Below are 21,195 nucleotides of genomic sequence, written 5' to 3'. Positions count from 1 at the left end.
AGATGGGGAGGACTACAGTCTGGTCTGGAGATGGGGAGGACTACAGTCTGGTCTGGAGATGGAGAGAACTACAGTCTGGTCTGGAGATGGAGAGGACTACAGTCTGGTCTGGAGATGGGGAGGACTACAGTCTGGTCTGGAGATGGGGAGGACTACAGTCTGGTCTGGAGATGGAGAGGACTACAGTCTGGTCTGGAGATGGGGAGGACTACAGTCTGGTCTGGAGATGGGGAGGACTACAGTCTGGTCTGGAGATGGGGAGGATTACAGTCTGGTCTGGAGATGGGGAGGACTACAGTCTGGTCTGGAGATGGGGAGGACTACAGTCTGGTCTGGAGATGGGGAGGACTACAGTCTGGTCTGGAGATGGGGAGGACTACAGTCTGGTCTGGAGATGGAGAGGACTACAGTCTGGTCTGGAGATGGAGAGGATTACAGTCTGGTCTGGAGATGGGGAGGACTACAGTCTGGTCTGGAGATGGGGAGGACTACAGTCTGGTCTGGAGATGGGGAGGACTACAGTCTGGTCTGGAGATGGGGAGGACTACAGTCTGGTCTGGAGATGGAGAGGACTACAGTCTGTTCTTACAGTTCCAATGGAGGTTTTTAATGGAGTTTAGTGATGCAGTCAAAAACAGTTATTTTCACTGTAAGTTGCTCTGGATAAGAGCATCTTCTAAAGGACTAACATGTACCAGTGTCTTTACAGTAGGACAATAGGAGATTTGTGTGGTGATTATTTGAGTAACATACAGTATGTTCCTCTCAAATTAAGGTTCAGTCCAACGTCTGCAAGAACAAAGAAAATATCTAATTTGTGAATGAGAGTACAAAGAGAAAGAAGGACAGAAAGACAGACAGAGAAAGAATTACAGACAGACAGACAGACAGAAAGAGACAAAATGAGAGACAGAGAAGGAGGATGAGAGACAGAGACCATTACAATACTGTATGTAGACATAATATGACATTATTTTGGAACTTCTGTAATATGTGTAATATTTACTGTTCATTTTTGTTGTTTATTTCACTTTTGTTTACTATCTACTTCACTTGCTTGGCAATGTTAACATATGTTTCCCATGCCAATAAAGCCGTTATTTTGAATTGAATTGAGAGAGAGAGAATGAGAGAAAGAAAGAAAATGAAAAATAGAGAGAATGAAACCTTTCTCTAAATCCCCAGGGTTATTGATTAAATGATGGTCCCTCTCCCTGGCTGTCACAGTCCGTTTCCACACAGAGTATTAGACGTGTTTACAAAACAACAAGACGATGATGGCACAGTCTGCTAGCCCGAGGGATGGAGCTGGGTAGATGGCATGAATGTCACGCCTGTACAGAAGCAACTAGACACCACTGACCAGAGGGAGAGAGGGAGACATAGGGAGAGAGAGGGGAGGTGGGGTGGAGAGTGTGAAGAGTGAGGGAGAGAGAGAGAATGATAGTGAGAGCGAGAGATGGGGGATGGAGAGTGAGAGAGAGTGAAATAAAGAGGGAGAGAAAGATCAAGAGAGAGAAATACGGAGAGAACGAAAAAGACAGAGCGAAAGAAAGAAAGAGAGGTGTCGACAGAAAGAAAACTAAGAAGAGGGAGAATACATGGGAAGAGGGGTCAGTGGAGGCAGACAAAAGGCAGTCAATTAAAGAAGAGAATGGATGGCCTAATAGACCTGAAATGACACCTGCATCACCCTCTATCGCTCTCTCCTTCTCTCTCTCTCTCCCTCCCTTCATTCCAGCAGAAGAAAATGTCTGCTTTTGGCCCTGGTTCATCTGTCTCACGTCAGAACACTGTTGTACACAACTAACTAACTGTAACAATCAATACTGTCACTGTGTGTGTGTGTGTGTGTGTGTGTGTGTGTGTGTGTGTGTGTGTGTGTGTGTGTGTGTGTGTGTGTGTGTGTGTGTGTGTGTGTGTGTGTGTGTGTGTGTGTGTGTGTGTGTGTGTGTGTGTGTGTGTGTGTGTGTGTGTCCATGGGTGCGTTTGTGTGTGCATCTGTGTGTGTGTGTGTGTGTGCGCATGTGCATGGGTGCATCTGTGTGTGCATCTGTGTGTGTGTGTGTCTATCAAATCAACAAGTGTCGATACTGTAAGCAATTCACTCAGGAGGAACCAAAGACATCTTAAATAAGGTTTGTGAGGCCAGACTGGTATATGGGGACACTACAAGCTGAACTGGAGTCAGCAATAATATAGCAATCACAGGGAATCATAGGGAATCAGTCCTAACGTCAGTTTGTGTCCCATTTAGAGACTCGCCGTGCAGAAAGACATTTGTTTGTCGATACATTTTGTGAAGTCCAACGGTGCAGAATGATGGTGAAGGGTGCCTCTCCATTACTCAGCAACTGTGGGCTGTGGACTACGTAGGCCTTCCTCTATTATGGTCTGTAGCTATGGGGAAAGTTATGGGGAAATGTTACCTGGAGGTGGACGGCAGGTTGCCTTGGCAGGGACACACACACATCCCCTCCGACACACACACACACACACACGGGAGAACCTGTCACTTTGACTTGATGGTCAACCATCCAGCGGAGCAGTAACAGAGGCTCACATGGGACAGAGTGGCCCATTTAACCAGTCAGTCAGCCAGGAGACGCTCTGTTACATTAACCAAATATCATAGAAATAATACTTGAGTGGCTATGTAGTCTCTGTTGTGTTTTTTAAATTGTCACACACCAGATAGGTGCATTGAAATGTGTTGTTTTACAGGGTCAGCAATAGTACTATGGCACCCCTGGAGCAAATTAGGGTTAAGTCACCTTTGGTATTCGAACAATCCACCTTTCAGTTTGTGGCCCAATACTCTTGTCCGCTAGGCTACCTGCCACCCTAAATGACACAGCCACCCTAAATGACACAGCATAGAGATATATAATACTAGAGTGGAAGGATGATTTGTTACATTAGCCAAACAATATCCACCATAGAAATATGCAATACTAGACTGGTTATGTCATAACCCTACATAACTCTGAAAGGTACTGATGGTGTTTGTTTTTTGGTGGTTACCCAGTTCCATGTGTGTGTGTGTGTGTGTGTGTGTGTGTGTGTGTGTGTGTGTGTGTGTGTGTGTGTGTGTGTGTGTGTGTGTGTGTGTGTGTGTGTGTGTGTGTGTGTGTGTGTGTGTGTGTGTGTGTGTGTGTGTGTGTGTGTGTGTGTGTGTGTGTGTGTGTGTGTGTGTGTGTGCGTGTGTGCACTTCCTATACTATCTTTGAAGTAGGTATACAGTAGGTCTAAGTGCAGAAACATATCCATTGTTCATGTCATGACTAAATGCCAAGAGAGGAATCCCTTTTTTTGCACTTTTCTCTCTATGCTTATTCTGACCTTGAACTTAAGCAGGAGAATAGCATACTATTCACCCTCTATTCCTTTGTGGTTTCATTTTTTAATCAGTCCGGGTAAGCAGAAAGGTCGGGTGATGACTTCAAAACCGGTCACTAGGGGCAACGGTGAGAGCTGTTACCATCAAGTAGGCTTGGGTTTTGTTAGGGCATTGTGGATGTCGATGTGGATGGTGGATGGGCGTAGGCTGCAAGCTCTGCCTCTGAGGGTTGCGGTGTTCAATCCCAGTGCTGGGCAGTCATCTTCGATTTTTTGGTCTTAATCCTTAATGCTGCAATATGTTACTTTTTGGGCGACCCAACCAAATTCACATAGAAATGTGCGATTTCTGCATAGTACAACTTCAACCATTCAGAATGAATGCCTAAACTACACTGTGGAGTTGTTTTTGATTTAACCCTATCCTAACCTTAACCATTCAGAATGAATGCCTTAACCTTCTAAAGTTGAAGTTTATGGACAAACGGAGACTGTGAGAACTTGTTACACACACACACACACACACACTTTCCACACACACACACACACACTGTACAGCACGATGTGAGCTCTGACAAGTACTATACACCACTGTGTATATGATTTGATTCTGTCAAACAAACACTTGCAGGAGAGTACATCGATCTGTGTACTTAGATTACACTATCAAGAAGTCAATGTGTTAACCTGATCTATAATGTATGAGCAGATCTAGCGGGGTTGAATATACTCTGTCTGATTTGCTATCTCTATGGCGATGGTGTTAAAACGGCCCGGCTTAAAAACAAGGCAGAGCAGAGGTACACAGTGAGAGGTCCCTAACTCACATGACTGTTTTCATGTTATTATGAATTCCCATAATTATTCATAGTCTGTCTGACACACATGTACTCTTACACACACACACACACACACACACACACACACACACACACACACACACACACACACACACACACACACACACACACACACACACACACACACTCTGTCTCTGTCTCTGTCTCTGTCTCTGTCTCTGTCTCTGTCTCTGTCTCTGTCTCTGTCTCTGTCTCTGTCTCTGTCTCTGTCTCTGTCTCTTTTCTGTCGCGCTACATAGGTTTCATGATTGTTGTGTGTAAATAATGTTTCGGTGTCTGAGGACATCTCAATTAAAGAGCATCAAAAATCAAAACGCTTCTCTCTCGTGCCCTAGAGGAGGATGAGGAGGAGGAGGAGGGTGGAGAGAGAGATATTGAGCAACATGTTCCCTTGTGTTCCCTTCACCATTCCTGACCTTCAGTGCACTCTGAGCCACACAGAGCCACACCGGCAGCTTTACGGGTCCTCTCCAGGGACGCATGACTTCTGACCCAGCAAACCACAAGGAGCCCACTGAGTGACAGTGACAGAGAGAAATGGGACATGTCTGCGGATGATCTAACCGCAATGGAGCAGCCATACTACACCATGAGTTGAAAAAGTATATTTTTCTGTTGGATCTTCAAGGGTATCCCTAGATGACTGTCAGTACAGTATCCCTAGATGACTGTCAGTACAGTATCCCTAGATGACTGTCAGTACATTATCCCTAGATGACTGTCAGTACAGTATCCCTAGATGACTGTCAGTACAGTATCCCTAGATGACTGTCAGTACAGTGTCCCTAGATGACTGTCAGTACAGTGTCCCTAGATGACTGTCACTATCATTTTTTTCTAGTTATTCTGGACGAGAAGAAACTGACTAAAACAGTGATGGACTACAAAGATCCCAATAATAGGAACTACCTGGACTCCGATGCACATTGAAGTGCATCAGAGTCCCTATCTCCAGACCAGACTGTAGTCCTCCCCTTAGTTGTTTTGTGAAACCGGTTTGCAACTGTGTGCCCTTCCTGTACATTTCTGTGACCTAACAACTAACCAGAAGTTACTTCATCTTAATCCTTTAGCAATGCAACTCAACCTAATTGACATTCAAACAAACAAAACCCTGAGCACTAAAAGATGCCCTTGTATGTTTCTAATTTCACAGCTCACAGATATTTCCCATTTCAAAATGGCAGTATAGGGAGAGTGCCGACTTGAATTACTTTTCGTAGAAAAGGCCCCACTTTTTTTATTTGATGCATGACCACACACACACACACACACACACACACACACACACACACACACACACACACACACACACACACACACACACACACACACACACAAACAAACCAAGGGCTCCTTCAAAGACAAAGGCCCATAAAATACGTTGCGAGAAATCTTGTTCTCTTAGCTTCAAACCCCTGACGTGTGGAGCCGCATTTTAATGCAATGTAGATCCCCCTCTTTGTTCTTGAAAGCCTCGGCCGGGGTATTTTTAAACCGTGGAAATGATTTGCGAGAGGAGTGAGGAGATAGTTTCACATTTCTATAAGCGAGTGAGCTGCGAGTGCGGGTGCGCACAGAGTGCGGAGTGACATGAATATTTTAAGCAGCTTTGTGCTTATTTAAATGTATTTTGCTGTGAAGGTGCTGGCAGTGTGCCGCGACACGGGGTAATATCCATAATTCCTGCAATCCCAAACTAAACTCCAACGAGCAGCTGATAATTCAGACTGGCGGCGCAAAAGCAAATAAAGTCAATTAACTATCAAATCCCTAAATTCCCCCCCTGTAATTTCCCAAAGTGAAAATGGACAGAGGGAAAAGAAAATGTTTTAAATATTCTCAAAACAATAAAATGGATAACTCAACTCTCTACAGAAAATTACTTTTCCCTCCTAAAATACCAGCAAAGGGCTCAAATCAAATGAAACTGAAATGAAAACTAAATTAAACTAAAATTAAACTCTGTGCTGTGTGAGTCAAAAAAGACAATATCATATGTTAGACCTAGCTTAAATGAAAAGAAAGCAAAGAAAATGTAAGGAAATGTAACAGTCAAAATTAGTTTGGGGGCTTCTTATCAACAAAGCAAAGCCTTGAAAACGACACGAGGTTTCACAGAGTAAACATTGCTTCCAGCCATTGTCAAGCTCCTGGGGATGTGCTTTGGGTACGGAAGTGAGATGATGGTACAGATAATAGTAAAATAGCATCACTCTCCAGCTCGACAGAAGCCTATCCACTTTCCCTGATAATAGAGATGACTGCACTCGCTCAATGTCATTGCGATCACGTTTTTCCATAGATGCTCTATGTTGAGAGATGAGATGGATATAAAACGTGACCGCCTGTAAAACTCTGATCAAGACTTTAGAGAAGGTGTCAAATGGTTAACGGAATGTAATTGTGAGTCATGCGTCCATAGCATGACCAAACTCTTATTATGGTAATGACTAACATAGATGTGTGTGTGTGGGTGGATGTGTGTGTTCTAAACCAATTGTACCAATATGACTAACGGCATGGAAAAGCAATTGCCATAACATCTCATGCCATGAAGAATGATATTTCCCCCTGATTTTCCCCTCTTGCATGCAGAACTGCTTTAACTCAGCGAAATGTGTGGGTTTTCAAGCATGAGCTGCTTATTTCAAGTCCTGACACAACATTTCAATTGGGATTAGGCCTGGACTTTAACTAGGCCATTCCAAAATTCCATAATTGACAGACAAAATGGAACCCATCTCTTCCAAAACGTTGACACAAGTTTGCCAAAAAGTACCTGGAAGCATCTGGATGATCATCAAAGCCTCTTGGAAGAATGTTCTGTGGACAGATGTATAACTCCTTGGACGACATGGGTCCCATTATGCCTGGCAAAAACCAAACACTGCATTCCACAGTAAGAACCTCATACCAACGGTCAAGCATGGTGGTGGTAGTGTGATGGTTTGGGGATGCTTTGCTGCCTCAGGACCTGGACGACTTGTCGTATTAGAAGGAACCATGAATTCTGTTCTGTATCAGAGACTTCTACAGGAGAATGTCAGGCCATTCATCTGTGAGCTGAATCTGAAGTGCAGCTGCGTCATGCAGCAAGACAATGATCCAAAACACACTATCAAGTCTACATGAAAATGGCTAAAAAGCAACACATTTTAAGTTTTGGACAGACCTAATCCCAATTGAGATGTTGTGGCAGGACTTGCTGAGTTAAAACCCACAAATGTTGATGAGTTAAAACAGTTGTGTATGGAAGAGTGGGCCAAAATTCCTCCACAGCGACGTGAGACGGATCAACAATTACCGGAAGTGTTTGGTTGTAGTCATTGCAATTATAGGTGGCACAACCAGTTATTGAGCGTAAGGGGGCAATTACTTTTACACACAGGGGCATTGGGTGTTGTATATTTTTGTTTAAGAAATAAATAAAACAAGTATGTAATTGCTGTGTTATTTATTCACTCAAGTTCCTTTTATCTAATATTACGTTTTGGTTGAAGATCTGATAACATTCAGTACCAAAAATATGCAAAAGTAGAGAAAATTAGAAAGGGGGCATATACTTTTTCTAGTGTGGGTAGTGAAGAAGCTGTAAATGTAGAGCTAGTTGATGCTCACTTAGCTTCAGAACCAACGGAACAACATCATCTCTGAACAACAGAATCTACTTGTCATTCAAGCAAACAACCTTAATGAAGGAGCTAAATTGCCACTATTTAAATAAATATGGCCATTTAGCTGCTGGATTTAGCATACATTTGTATCCAAAGCAACAAACAAAACTTTCAAACGTTGATATATACAGTATATATATATATACTATATATATATATTCTGTTTAAGTGGCACACGTGGGATTCATAAAGCATGCTTTAATCCACAGCAACATGCAGAACTATCAGCATGGCAGTGACATATACAGTACCAGTCAAAAGTTTGGACACATCTACTCATTCAATGGTTTTTCATCATTTTTTCTATTTTCTACATTGTAGAATAATAGTTAAGACATTAAAACAGTGAAATAACACATATGATATCATGTAGTAAACAAAAAAGTTTTAAACAAATCAAAATATATTTTATACTTCAGCTTTACACACTCTTGACATTCTCTCAACCAGCTTCATGAGGAAGTCACCTGGAATGCATTTCAATCAACAGGTGTGCCTTGTTAAAAGTTCATTTGTGGAAATGCTTTCCTTCTTAATGCGTTTGAGCCAATCAGTTGTGTTGTGACAAGGTAGGGGTGGAATGCAGAAGATAGCCCTATTTTGTAAAAGTCCAAGTCCATATTATGGCAAGAACAGCTCAAATAAGCAAAGAGAAAAGACAATACATCTTTACTTTAAGACACGAAGTCCAGTCAATACAGATTATTTCAAGAACTTTGAAAGTTTCTTCAAGTGCAGTCGCAAAAACCATCAAGCGCTATGATGAAACTAGCTCTCATGAGGACCCGCCACAGGAAAGGAAGACCTAGATTTACCTCTGCTGCAGAGGATAAGTTCATTAGAGTTAACTGCACCTCAGATTACATTCCGAATAAATACTTCACAGCTCAAGTTACAGACACATCTCAACATCAACTGTTCAGAGGAGACTGCGTGAATCAGGACTTCATGGTCGAATTGCTGCAAAGAAACCACTACTAAAGAATACCAGTAATAAGAAGAGACTTGCTTGGGCCAAGAAACACGAGCAATGGACACTAGACCAGTGGAAATCTGTCCTTTGATCTGATAAATCCAAATAATAGATTTTTGGTTCCAGCCGCCATGTTTTTGTGAGACGCAGAGTAGGTGAACGGATGATCTCTGCATGTGTTGTTCCTACCTTGAAGCATGGAGGAGGAGGTGTGATGGTGTGGGGCTGCTTTGCTGGTGACACTGTCTGGGATTTATTTAGAATTCAAGGCACACTTAACCAGCATGGCTACCACAGCATTCTGCAGCGATACGCCAACCCATCTGGTTTGCGCTTAGAGGGACTATCATTTGTTTGTTTTTCAACAGGACAATGACCCCAAACAGACCTCCAGGCTGTGTAGGTGCTATTTGACCAAGAAGGAGAGTGATGGAGTGCTGCATCAGTTAACCTGGCCTCCACAATCCCCCAACCTCAACCCAATTGAGATGGTTTAGGATGAGTTGGACCGCAGAAAGAAGGAAAAGCAGCCAACAAGTGCTCAGCATATGTGGGAACTCCTTTAAGACTGTTGGAAAAGCATTCCAGGTGAAGCTGGTTGAGAGAATGCCAAGCGTGTGCAAAGCTATAATGAAGGTAAAGGGTGGCTACTTTGAAGAATCAAATATATTTAGATTTGTTTAACACTTTTTTGGTTACTACATGTGTGTTATTTCATTGTTTTGATATATTCACTATTATTCTACAATGTAGAAAATAGTAAAAAATAAAGAAAAACCCTTGAATGAGTAGGTGTGTCCAAACTTTTGACTGGGACTGTATATGTACATGTGATGTGACCCATGCAGGAATCAAACCCACACCATTGTGTTTCCAGACCCATCCGCCTATCCCACTAAGCCATTGCAACCACAACTTGATGACAGTGACACTACATGGCAACTTCTCAGTCCTCTCAGCCCTGATCCACCCGATAGTCCAGTTCTAAATGCAGATGTCCTCGGAGCTGTGTGGGCAACTATGGAACAACAGCTGAGGGCCAGATCAGCTAGCTAGGACTTACTGCACTTGTCACTCCACTTGGCAAAGGCAGTGGTAATACACAGAGTTGAATTTGTCTCTGTGTTCTTCAGTGAAAAGGCCTTGACCTCGACAGTCAGAGCGCTGGTGTTACAAGGATCTGGTCAGTGCCTGTGAGGATGGACGGCATGGGGCAGGGGGGGCTGTGTGTGTGTGTGTGTGTGTGTGTGTGTGTGTGTGTGTGTGTGTGTGTGCATCCGTGCGTGCACAAGTTTGAATAGGGGGTAGTAGCAGGACACAGCACCCCAGGGGAAATGACCTCTCTGTACCCAGAGTGCACCAGGATGATAGCCAGACAGGAAGTGCTGCATAAACACATGAAATAGAGTAGGAGCCAAATAATGTGAGTACAAAAGCTGTAGAACATGGGCACATCCAGGTACTTTCCGCAGGTTCTGGAGTTGTAGACAAACTCATGGAAAACAGACAGGAAAACGCTGCTCATGCTGCTCATGCTCCCAGGTGATATTTATCTACAACAACGTTTCCACCCTTAGCTCTTCATCAGGCATCCATATCCCAGGTGGGGGTGGAAGGTCCTGTATATAGGGGCAGTACACAGTGACGCTGGGCAAATTGCGTGCTGCCTCATGGGTCTTCCGGTCGAACCCGGGTCTGTAGGGACGCCTCTACAACTGCGATGCAGAGCATTAGACAACTGAGCCACTCGGAAGGCCCCATATTGCACTGTAACACAGCAGAGCCATTCATATTGCACTGTAACACAGCAGAGCCATTCATATTGCACTGTAACACAGCAGAGCCATTCATATTGCACTGTAACACAGCAGAGCCATTCATATTGCACTGTAAAACAGCAGAGCCATTCATATTGCACTGTAACACAGCTGAGCCATTCATATTGCACTGTAACACAGCAGAGCCATGCATATTGCACTGTAACACAGCTGAGCCATTCATATTGCACTGTAACACAGCAGAGCCATTCATATTGCACTGTAACACAGCAGAGCAATTCATATTGCACTGTAACACAGCAGAGCCATTCATATTGCACTGTAACACAGCAGAGCCATTCATATTGCACTGTAACACAGCAGGGCCATTCATATTGCACTGTAACACAGCAGAGCCATTCATATTGCACTGTAACACAGCAGAGCCATTCGTATTGCACTGTAACACAGCAGAGCCATTTGTATTGCACTGTAACACAGCAGAGCCATTCATATTGCACTGTAACACAGCAGAGCCATTCATATTGCACTGTAACACAGCAGAGCCATTCATATTGCACTGTAACACAGTAAGTCGGTTAGGACATCTACTTTACATAATTTGAGTCAATTGGAGGTGTACCTAAGGATATATTTCAAGGCCTACCTTCAAACTCAGTGCCTCTTTGCTTGACATCATGGGAAATTCAAAAGAAATCAGCCAAGACCTCAGCAAAAAATTGTAGACCTCCACAAGTCTGGTTTATCCTTGGGAGCAATTTCCAAATGCCTGAAGGTACCACATGCATCTGTACAAACAATATTACGCAAGTACAAACACCATGGGACCACGCAGCCGTCATATGGCTAAGGAAGGAGACGCGTTCTGTCTCATAGAGATGAACGTACTTTGGTGCGAAAAGTGCAAATCGTTCCCAGAACAACAGCAAAGGACCTTGTGAAGATGCTGGAGGAAACAGGTACAAAAAGGATCTATATCCACAGTAAAACGAGTCCTATATCGACATAACCTGAAAGGCTGCTCAGCAAGGAATAAGGCACTGCTCCAAAACCACCATAAAAAACTGACAACGGTTTGCAACAGCACATGGGGACAAAGATCTACTTTTTGGAGAAATGTCCTCTGGTCTGATGAAACAAAAACAGAACTGTTTGGCCATAATGACCATCGTTATGTTTGGAGGAGAAGGGTCAGGCTTGCAACCCGAAGAAGCACCATCCCAACCGTGAAACACAGGGGTGGCAGCATCATGTTGTGGGGGTGCTTTGCTGCAGGAGGGACTGGAGCACTTCACAAAATAGATGGCATCATGAAGATGGAAATTTATGTAGATATATTGAAGCAACATCTCAAGACATCAATCAGGAAATTAAAGCTTGGTCGTAAATGGGTCTTCCAAATGGACAATGACCCCAAGCATACTTCCAAAGTTGTGGCAAAATTGCTTAAGGACAACAAAGTAAAGGTATTGGAGTGGCCATCACAAAGCCCTGATGTCAATCACATAGAAAATGTGTGAGCAGAACTGAAAAAGTGTGTGCGAGCAAGGAGGCCTACAAACCTGACTCAGTTACACCAGCTCTGTTAGGAGGAATGGGCCAAAATTCATTGAACTTATTGTGGGAAGCTTGTGGAAGGCTACCCGAAACATTTGACCCAAGTTAAACAATTTAAAGGCAATGCTACCAAATCCTAATTGAGTGTATGTAAACTTCTGACCCACTGGGAATGTGATGAAAGAAGTAAAAGCTGAAATAAATCATTCTCTCTACTATTATTCTGACATTTCACATTCTTAAAATAAAGTGGTGAACTAACTGACCTAAGACAGGGAATTTTTACTAGGTTTAAATGTCAGGTATTGTGAAAAAATTTGTTTAAATGTAAGTATTCAGACCCTTTGCTATGAGACCTGAAATTGAGCTCAGGTCCATCCTGTTTCCATTGATCATCCTTGAGATGTTTCTACAACTTGATTGGAGTCCACCTGTCACGTTCCTGACCTATTTATGTTAGTTGTTATGTGTGTTAGTTGGTCAGGACGTGAGGTTGGGTGGGCATTCTATGTTTTCTGTTTCTGTGTTGGTTTTGGGTTGCCTGGTATGGCTCTTAATTAGAGGCAGGTGTTTGGCGTTCCTCTAATTAAGAGTCATATTTAGGTAGGCGTTGTCAGTGTTCGTTGTGGGTGATTGTCTCCTGTGTTTGTGTATGTCGTTTCGATGTCGTCTGTTTCCTGTACGTGAGTTTATGTTTAGTTATGTAAGTTTTTGTTCAGGTTTCGTCAACGTCGTTTTCTTGTTTTGTAGTTTTGAAAGTGTTTTGTTTCGTTTCGTGTTGCCATCGTATTTATAATAAAGATGGCTTATTTCCCAAATGCTGCGTTTTGGTCTGAAGATCCTTCTCTCCTCACCTCATCCGAGGATGAGGAGAGCGACAGCCGTTACAGAATCACCCACCACGCTAAGACCAAGCGGCAAGGGAAAACTAAACGGAGTAAGGGACAGGAGAGAAAGGAGCAATGGACATGGAACGATGTATTGGACGGAAAGGGTTGCTATACTTGGGAGGAGATCCTGGCTGGTAGGGATCGCCTCCCATGGGAACAGGTGGAGGCACTGAGGAGAGCAGAGGCTACCGGGGAGAGGAACCGGAGCTATGAGGGAACGCGTCTGGCACGGAAGCCAAAAAAGCCCGTAAGTAATTCCCAAAAATTTCTTGGGGGGGGGGGCTAAGAGGTAGTGGGCCAAGGGCAGGTAGGAGACCTGCGCCCACTTCCCAGGCTTACCGTGGAGAGCGGGAGTACGGGCAGGCGCCGTGTTACGCAGTAGAGCGCACGGTGTCTCCTGTACGAGTGCATAGCCCAGTGCGGGTTATTCCACCTCCCCGCACTGGTAGGGCTAGATTGAGTATTGAGCCAGGTGTCATGAGGCCGGCTCAACGCGTCTGGTCTCCAGTGCGTCTCCTCGGGCCGGCATACATGGCACCGGCCTTACGCATGGTTTCCCCGGTTCGCCTACATAGGCCGGTGCGGGTTATTCCACCTCCCCGCATTGGTCGGGCGACCGGGAGCATTCAACCAGGTAAGGTTGGGCGGGTTCAATGCTCAAGAGTGCCAGTACGCCTCCACGGTCCGGTATTTCCGGCACCACCTCCCCGCCCCAGCCTAGTACCTACAGTGTCTACACTACGCACTAGGCTACCAGTGCGTATCCTGAGCCCTGTTCCTCCTCCACGCACTCTCCCTGTAGTGCGTGTATCTAGCCCGGTGCCTCCAGTTCCGGCCCCACGCACTAAGCTACCAGTGCGTCTCCAGAGCCCTGTACAAACTGTATCTTCTCCCCCTACTAATCCTGATGTGCTTGTCCTCAGCCCGGCGTCACCAGTGCCGGTACCACGCATCAGTTATAGAGTGGGCTTTGAGAATACAGTGTGCCCTGTCCCTGCTCCAGGCACTAGTAGGAAGGTGCTTATCCTTAGCACGGTGCCTCCAGTTCCGGCACCACGCACCAGGTCTACAGTGCGCCGTATCCGGCCAGAGCCATCCGTCTCCCCAGCGCCATCTGAGCCATCCGTCTCCCCAGCGCCATCTGAGCCATCCGTCTCCCCAGCGCCATCTGAGCCATCCGTCTCCACAGCGCCGTCTGAGCCATCCGTCTGCCAGGAGCCTGCAAAGCCGCCCGTCTGCCATGAGCCTGCAAAGCCGCCCGTCTGCCATGAGCCTACAGAGCCATCCGCCAGACAGGAGCCGCTAGAGCCGTCAGCCAGACAGGAGCCGCTAGAGCCGTCAGCCAGACAGGATCTGCCAGAGCCGCCAACCAGACAGGATCTGCCAGAGCCGCCAACCAGACAGGATCTGCCAGAGCCGCCAACCAGACAGGATCTGCCAGAGCTGCCAACCAGACAGGATCTGCCAGAGCCGCCAACCAGACAGGATCTGCCAGAGCCGTCAGAGAGCCATGAGCAGCCAGAGCCGTCAGAGAGCCATGAGCAGCCAGAGCCGTCAGAGAGCCATGAGCAGCCAGAGCCGTCAGAGCGCCATGAGCAGCCAGAGCCGTCAGAGCGCCATGAGCGTCGAGAGCCGTCAGAGCGCCATGAGCGTCGAGAGCCGTCAGCCTGCCATGAGCGTCGAGAGCCGTCAGCCTGCCATGAGCGTCGAGAGCCGTCAGCCTGCCATGAGCGTCGAGAGCCGTCAGCCTGCCATGAGCGTCGAGAGCCGTCAGCCTGCCATGAGCGTCGAGAGCCGTCAGCCTGCCATGAGCGTCGAGAGCCGTCAGCCTGCCATGAGCGTCGAGAGCCGTCAGCCTGCCATGAGCGTCGAGAGCCGTCAGCCAGCCATGAGCGTCGAGAGCCGTCAGCCAGCCATGAGCGTCGAGATTCGTCAGTCAGCCATGAGCTGCCCTTCAGCCTGAAACGGCTAGATACCCAGAACTGCCCATCAGTCCAGAGCTGTCTCTCTGTCCGGAGCTGCCTTTCAGTCCGGAGTTGCCCCTCTATCCTGATCTCCCTCTCTATCTTGATCTACCTCTATATTCTTATCTATCCCTCTGTCTTGATTTATCTCTCTGTCCCGGTGCTGTCCTTATTAGTGATGTTATTAAGAGGATTTTGTGGGGGTAAAAAGAGGGTGGACATTCTTAGAGGGAGGAAGCTAGGATGGATTATGGTGGGGTGGGAACCTCGTCCGGAGCCTGAGCCACCACCGTGGTTAGATGCCCACCCAGACCCTCCCCTAGACTTTGTGCTGGTGCGTCCGGAGTTCGCACCTTGTGGGGGGGGTAATGTCACGTTCCTGACCTATTTATGTTAGTTGTTATGTGTGTTAGTTGGTCAGGACGTGAGGTTGGGTGGGCATTCTATGTTTTCTGTTTCTGTGTTGGTTTTGGGTTGCCTGGTATGGCTCTTAATTAGAGGCAGGTGTTTGGCGTTCCTCTAATTAAGAGTCATATTTAGGTAGGCGTTGTCAGTGTTCGTTGTGGGTGATTGTCTCCTGTGTTTGTGTATGTCGTTGCGCCACACGGGACTGGTTTCGGTTTGTTTGTTAAGTGTCATTTATGTGTAGGCTTTTTCCCTGTTCGTGCGTTCTCGTGTGTTATGTGAGTCCGTCGTTCAGATCTGTTCTACACCGTTTATTTGTTTTGTTAGTGTATAGTCAAGTTCGTGTTTTTTTCGTCTTGTCAATAAATTCATTATGTATTCAAACTCCACTGCGCCTTGGTTCAATCCCTGCTCCTCTTCGGATGAAGAAGAGGAGGACAGCCGTTACACCACCTGTGGTAAATTCAATTGATTGGACATGATTAAGAAAGGCACACACCTGTCTATATAAGGGCCCATAGTTGACAGTTGTAACGGTTTTGACTTGAGGTTATTGTTTGTAGAGGTGCCAGATAGGTTGTACCTACCAGAGAAAATATTGCTTTCTCCTTTTGGTTTGTGAGGGAATGAGTCCCTTCTGGTCCATCAAGTCTACACCAATACAAAGAACTCAGCCGTGAAGTGGTAGGTTCCAGCGCTCACAGACCGGGACTGCCGAGTCTTGAAGCGTGTAGTGCGTACAATTCGTCTGTCCTCGGTTGCAACACTCACTACCGAGTTCCAAACTTCCTCTGGAAGCAACGTCAGCACAAGAACTGTTTGTTGGGAGCTTCATGAAATGGGTTTCCATGGCCGAGCAGCCTAACACAAGTTTAAGTTTACCAAGCGCAATGCCAAGTGTCGGCTGGAGTGGTGTAAAGCTCGCCGTCATTGGACTCTGGAGCAGTGGAAACGTGTTCTCTGGAGTGATGAATCACGCTGAATCATCTGGCAGTCCGACAGACAAACCTAGGTTTGGCAGATTCCAGGTAAATGCATTGTATCAACTGTAAAGTTTGGTGGAGGAGGAGAAATGCGCTGGAGCTGTTTTCATGGTTTGGGATAGGCCCCTTAGTTACAGTGAAGGGAAATCTTAATGCTACAGCATTACATCCTTGACGATTCTGTGCTTCCAACGTTGTGGCAACAGTTTGGGGAAGGCCCTTTCCTCTTTTAGCATGACAATGCCCCCATTGCCAAAGTGAGGTCCATACAGAAATGGTTTTTCAAGATCGGTGCGGAAGAACTGACCTGCACAGACCTCAACCCCATCGAACTCCTTTGGGATGAATTGGAATACAGACTGCGAGCCAGGCCTAATCACCCAACATCAGTGCCGGACTTCACTAATGCTCTTGTGGCTGAATGGAAGCAAGTCCCCACAGCAATGTTCCAACATCTAGTGGAAAGCCTTCCCAGAAGAGTGGACGCTTTTATAGCAGCAAAGGGGGTACCAACTCCATACTAATGCCCATGATTTTTTTATGAGATGTTTAACGAGCAGATGTCCACATACTTTTGGCCATGTAGTGTATTTTATGGAAATAGTCTAAAGGGAAATGAGAAACGGTTTGACATGATTAACTATTTGGTTGTTGCCTTAAAATGATGAACAAGCAGTTGAAATAGCAACAGGGCCTGCGTGCGGTTGAAGCGAGTCGCTGTCCATGGTGCTGTACTGAGCGTTCCCACTTGTAGCTCGCTGTATCTAGCAATTCAAGCAGCACAATATGCATCTTGGAATCGCGAAAATGACGCGTCGGTCTGACGCTGCAGGGCCGAAATCCCAGCGAGCACGCTGCTTAGCCCTGAGCAAGAGATCTCAGGAGATGGGCATGGATCCCATGCGTCGTATCTCTCTCCTTGCGATTGATGCAATAACCTGCGTGCGCTTCCCACAGCCACAGCATCCCTGTCAGATAGCGTGCAAGAAGGGAAATCGGTAAGCGCGCGAGGACATGCAGGAGAAGGCTGTAGCAGGCAGGCGCGAGTAGCAGTAACACAACCACATCCCTTTGCCATATTGGCGGCTCGTGCGGACGCGGGCTGACTTTTAAACAGAAGCCCCTGGGGACATTATGTTTGTCAGAGTGTGTTGTCAACATTAGATGACATCCGCTTTGAGGAACGGCCCGTCGTCATCACTCGAAGACGGTCTCGCGACTATTCAAACAATGACTGACAAGACATTGACTATTTAGGCTTATGCTATACCTTACTAAAATATACTAGGCAACCTTCTCAATCAGTAACTGGTTATTTGAATGTGTCAAAAGCTACCGCCCCTTGCAGCCCTATTGATTGGCCTTGTAAGTGATTGATTGAACCCCGACTCTCTTACATTTACTGAGGAAGACATGTTGGGGTGTCAGCCGTTTAAAAGGTCATAGAGGTACCGAAGTCCCCTGTGTGTTCTAGGCCTATACTGCTAGTTGGGAGATAGTGTCTGTGTAGGAGTACAGATTACTAGACCCCCTTAATGAAACCACGAATGATCATTATTGCTTTGATGGGAATTTTAAAACGAGCTCATGTCATAGGCCTACACATCCTACAAAATAGCCGTTACTGAAAGTAAAGCAACAATTATTTTTAAGGGACCCCCAGAGGAACAATGAATCGGGAGCTTTTTGGTAGCCTAGTTGCTGTGTTCATTTATCATATAGTTTAATTGATGTGACCAATAGAAGGAGTAGGCTACCTCTCTCTAAATTAAACCGTTCGCTGTCGAGAGACTGACACCATATCCAACAAGAGTTCTGGTCATATATATCGGCTAACGTGTGTTTTGTTTGTAGCACTACGCCTCAAGCTGTTGCATATAGATGTGGACTATTTGGATGAAATAGGTTCACATATGACACAGCAAACTAAGGGAACCCAACCATCTACCTTATATTATTCCACCAACACTCACGCTCGCCGGTTCTCAGTGAAATTGGCCCTAATACACGCCATCCAGTGAATATGTTGTTTGTTTGACCACGAGGGTCGTGCAATTCCAATATTCTGGGTAAAAGTCTGTGATTTAAATGTCAATTCGAATCTGTCATGTGTCTCATTTTGCTTAGAATTAATATTTGGGATCCGAATCACCATGTTTGTGAAGAAAGGGGCAAAAGTGTGCCACTGCCAAAGAGTCAACACAACGTAGCCATGAAGCACAAACAGGGCCATTCTCTGAACCATTAAAGGCTACAACAATGAGAGGTGAACGGATAATTTCTCCTTTCTTCTCCACTACAAACAACAAGTATCTTACCATATCTTAAAACGTGCGGCATCCCGCGAGAGTATCCCAGAAACAGCATCAGAAGCGGGAGCAGCAGTCTGAGGTTGAACCTGAAAACGAGACTAGTTATCAGCGGGGAGGTAATCTTCATGTTGTTTGTAAAATGCACAGTGGTGATCCCCCGTACGCTTTTGATTCGCCCGGAATTCGGTCTACGGTCTTTCGGCAGGGTGATGGCAGCCCACGCGCAGGATCACGGCATGGTCACTCGCGCTTCCCCTAAATCCATTAGCAGTCCCGGCATGATTCCCTACTTCACTGCGCCAAGAAACGATCCTCCGGTTCAAGAGACGGCGGGACATCCATGACGGGCGTTACAAACCGGTGGGGGCCCATACATGGGCCGGTGCCTAGCGGAGGTGAGACACGGGCAGCCGGATACCCACACGTGAAGAGCGTTGGTAGGGGAGCAGCGGAGAGCGCCAAGCAGAGCTGAATCGCAATAGCAGCCTATGAGGCACTTTATGTTGCCTACTCTCCCATTATACTGCACTGCTGCACAGCCTCTGACGTCGAGCCAAGGTTAGTGTGAGCGCGCGCGCCAGAGAAATAGCCTACAGAAGAGGGGGAATGAAAGGGTGAGAGGCAGAGAGCGAGAGAGAGAGAATGTGTCACAGGTTCCGCCGACAACAGTGTGCCATATATCCTTCTCTGCATCCCAAATGAACTGCTCTTTTACAACGTTATGAGTTCCTCGGCTAATGCCATCCACCCACACGTTTTGATTATGTAACGCTTGTGCGCGTTTTTACATCGCTCTGCGCAAGTAGCCAATCCACACAGAGCAAGACGGTTCTCTCTAGATCATAACCAGTGTCGCTATGTAATGGGACGCCAGACTATAGCGTCTCATCGTCTGTGAACTATGATTTAGGCGTAATGGTGTGACTGTGGAAGACGTTCCTGGTGGATTATACTGCTCCACAACAGCTTACCCATTCATCCAAAGGATGATGTAAAAAAATGAATTGGGCCACCATTCATTCTATAGGCCGATGTATGTATTTCTTCCTTGCTATATATTGTCTTCTGTTATTGAAAGTGATGGTATTCAATAATAAACATGATGGTCTGAAAACGGTCTGAAAACACAAGCATCGATGTTTGCAGAAAAGTGCAGTTGAATAGCTTAGAAACACGTTGGCCATTTATTTCAGCACCAATCACTGCCCCTCTGCGAATTTCAGCACCATGGACAGCGACGCAGTGACCCGGGCTGCATTCTCTGTAACAAGCTTAAGGCAGTAAGTTGGTGCTCCACGGAAAACAAGCTCCTCATTAGGCTAAATGAACCAGAATGTTGTAATGTGTGTTCCCTTCACTTTTTCAGACATTTGGTTGTAGGCCTATGTAGGACAAGCCATGCGGGTACACCATGAATTGAGTAAGAGATGCTAGTCTTTGAATTGGCTTTAAATTGTCCGTTTAGAACACATTCAGAGACGTGGCAATATGATGATTGTTCGCTGTTAGTGTAACTACATCCTTTCAAGGAATGAGTGGCAATTTTCTGAACATTGGGCTTTATGTCATATGAACAATGCACTCTAAGATCAAAACATAGTTTCCATCTAGGCTTCAGAATCCAATCAATAAAACTGCTTCCAATTTTGTATAACCTTATGAGACGGGCCACGAAGACTTACAGCATATTAAACTATTGTTGGCTTACTTTTGCCATTGCTGACATTTGATGAAAATACAAAAAAACGAATAGGCCTTTTAACCAAATGCAGCTTACTTATCTCTTTCCTTGTACACGTGTGAGAGGGAAAGACTTGAGTCAATGGGGAGAATTGAAATTGGCAGAGAGGAGCGAACCCATAACACCAGCTATCGACAGTATCCGCTCTGGAGGCACGAATATTTAACCTATGTAAATTACTTCACTTTAAACTTAAAAGCCTTCCAAGATCTGATCGCTCCGCGTGTATGCCTATCAACCGCCTCACACCCGCCACTGGAAAGCCAAAGACTCACGAACTAACTGCATAAAGAGATATGTGTCACCATGACAACCGATTAAAATCTGTGTAGATTTAGGAAAGCAATAATTGCTTAGAGTTAGTGAAAATATCACGTTTATATGTGAATACCCCAACTGCATCGGCATGGAATGTAGGCGCAAAGGTTATAGATGTTTACAGAGCTACAAACGTTATCAGAGCCCGGGCCCCAAGTGTGCGATTCAGCCAGGGCTGATGATGAATCCGCGGTAGGTAACCTACAGCAAAAAGGCCTCACTACGAGTGGGTAGAGTGGCGATGAGAAGGGATTTAATCTTCTGCACCGAATGCACGGAGACATGAAATAACTCTTTGATCTTTGCCCAACTCCTCCACCGTAGCCCCAACCCACTGGATGAACAGTGTCATTGTATGTGGTTTCAAGTTTGAAGAAGTGAATGACTGGTGTGTGTGC

General features: G+C 45.8%; 1 protein-coding gene across 2 annotated transcripts in view; it reads right to left on the bottom strand.

The window, feature by feature from the left end:
- Window positions 1–19,540, bottom strand: part of LOC129817711 (glutamate receptor ionotropic, kainate 2-like) — a 173,461-nt gene extending 153,921 nt beyond the window's left edge. The window contains exon 1 of one of the 2 annotated variants that reach the window (XM_055873210.1): window positions 18,745–19,540. In XM_055873210.1, coding sequence (XP_055729185.1) covers window positions 18,745–18,865 — 121 coding nt within the window. In that variant the 5' untranslated portion in view covers window positions 18,866–19,540. The remainder of the gene's footprint in view (window positions 1–18,744) is intronic. The other variant, XM_055873209.1, reaches the window with a different exon arrangement.
- Between the last annotated feature and the right edge of the window lie 1,655 nt (window positions 19,541–21,195).

The sequence above is a fragment of the Salvelinus fontinalis genome, chromosome 20 (assembly GCF_029448725.1).
Source record: "Salvelinus fontinalis isolate EN_2023a chromosome 20, ASM2944872v1, whole genome shotgun sequence".
Classification (NCBI taxonomy): Eukaryota; Metazoa; Chordata; class Actinopteri; order Salmoniformes; family Salmonidae; genus Salvelinus; species Salvelinus fontinalis.
This window is presented reverse-complemented; position numbering and strand designations above follow the sequence as displayed.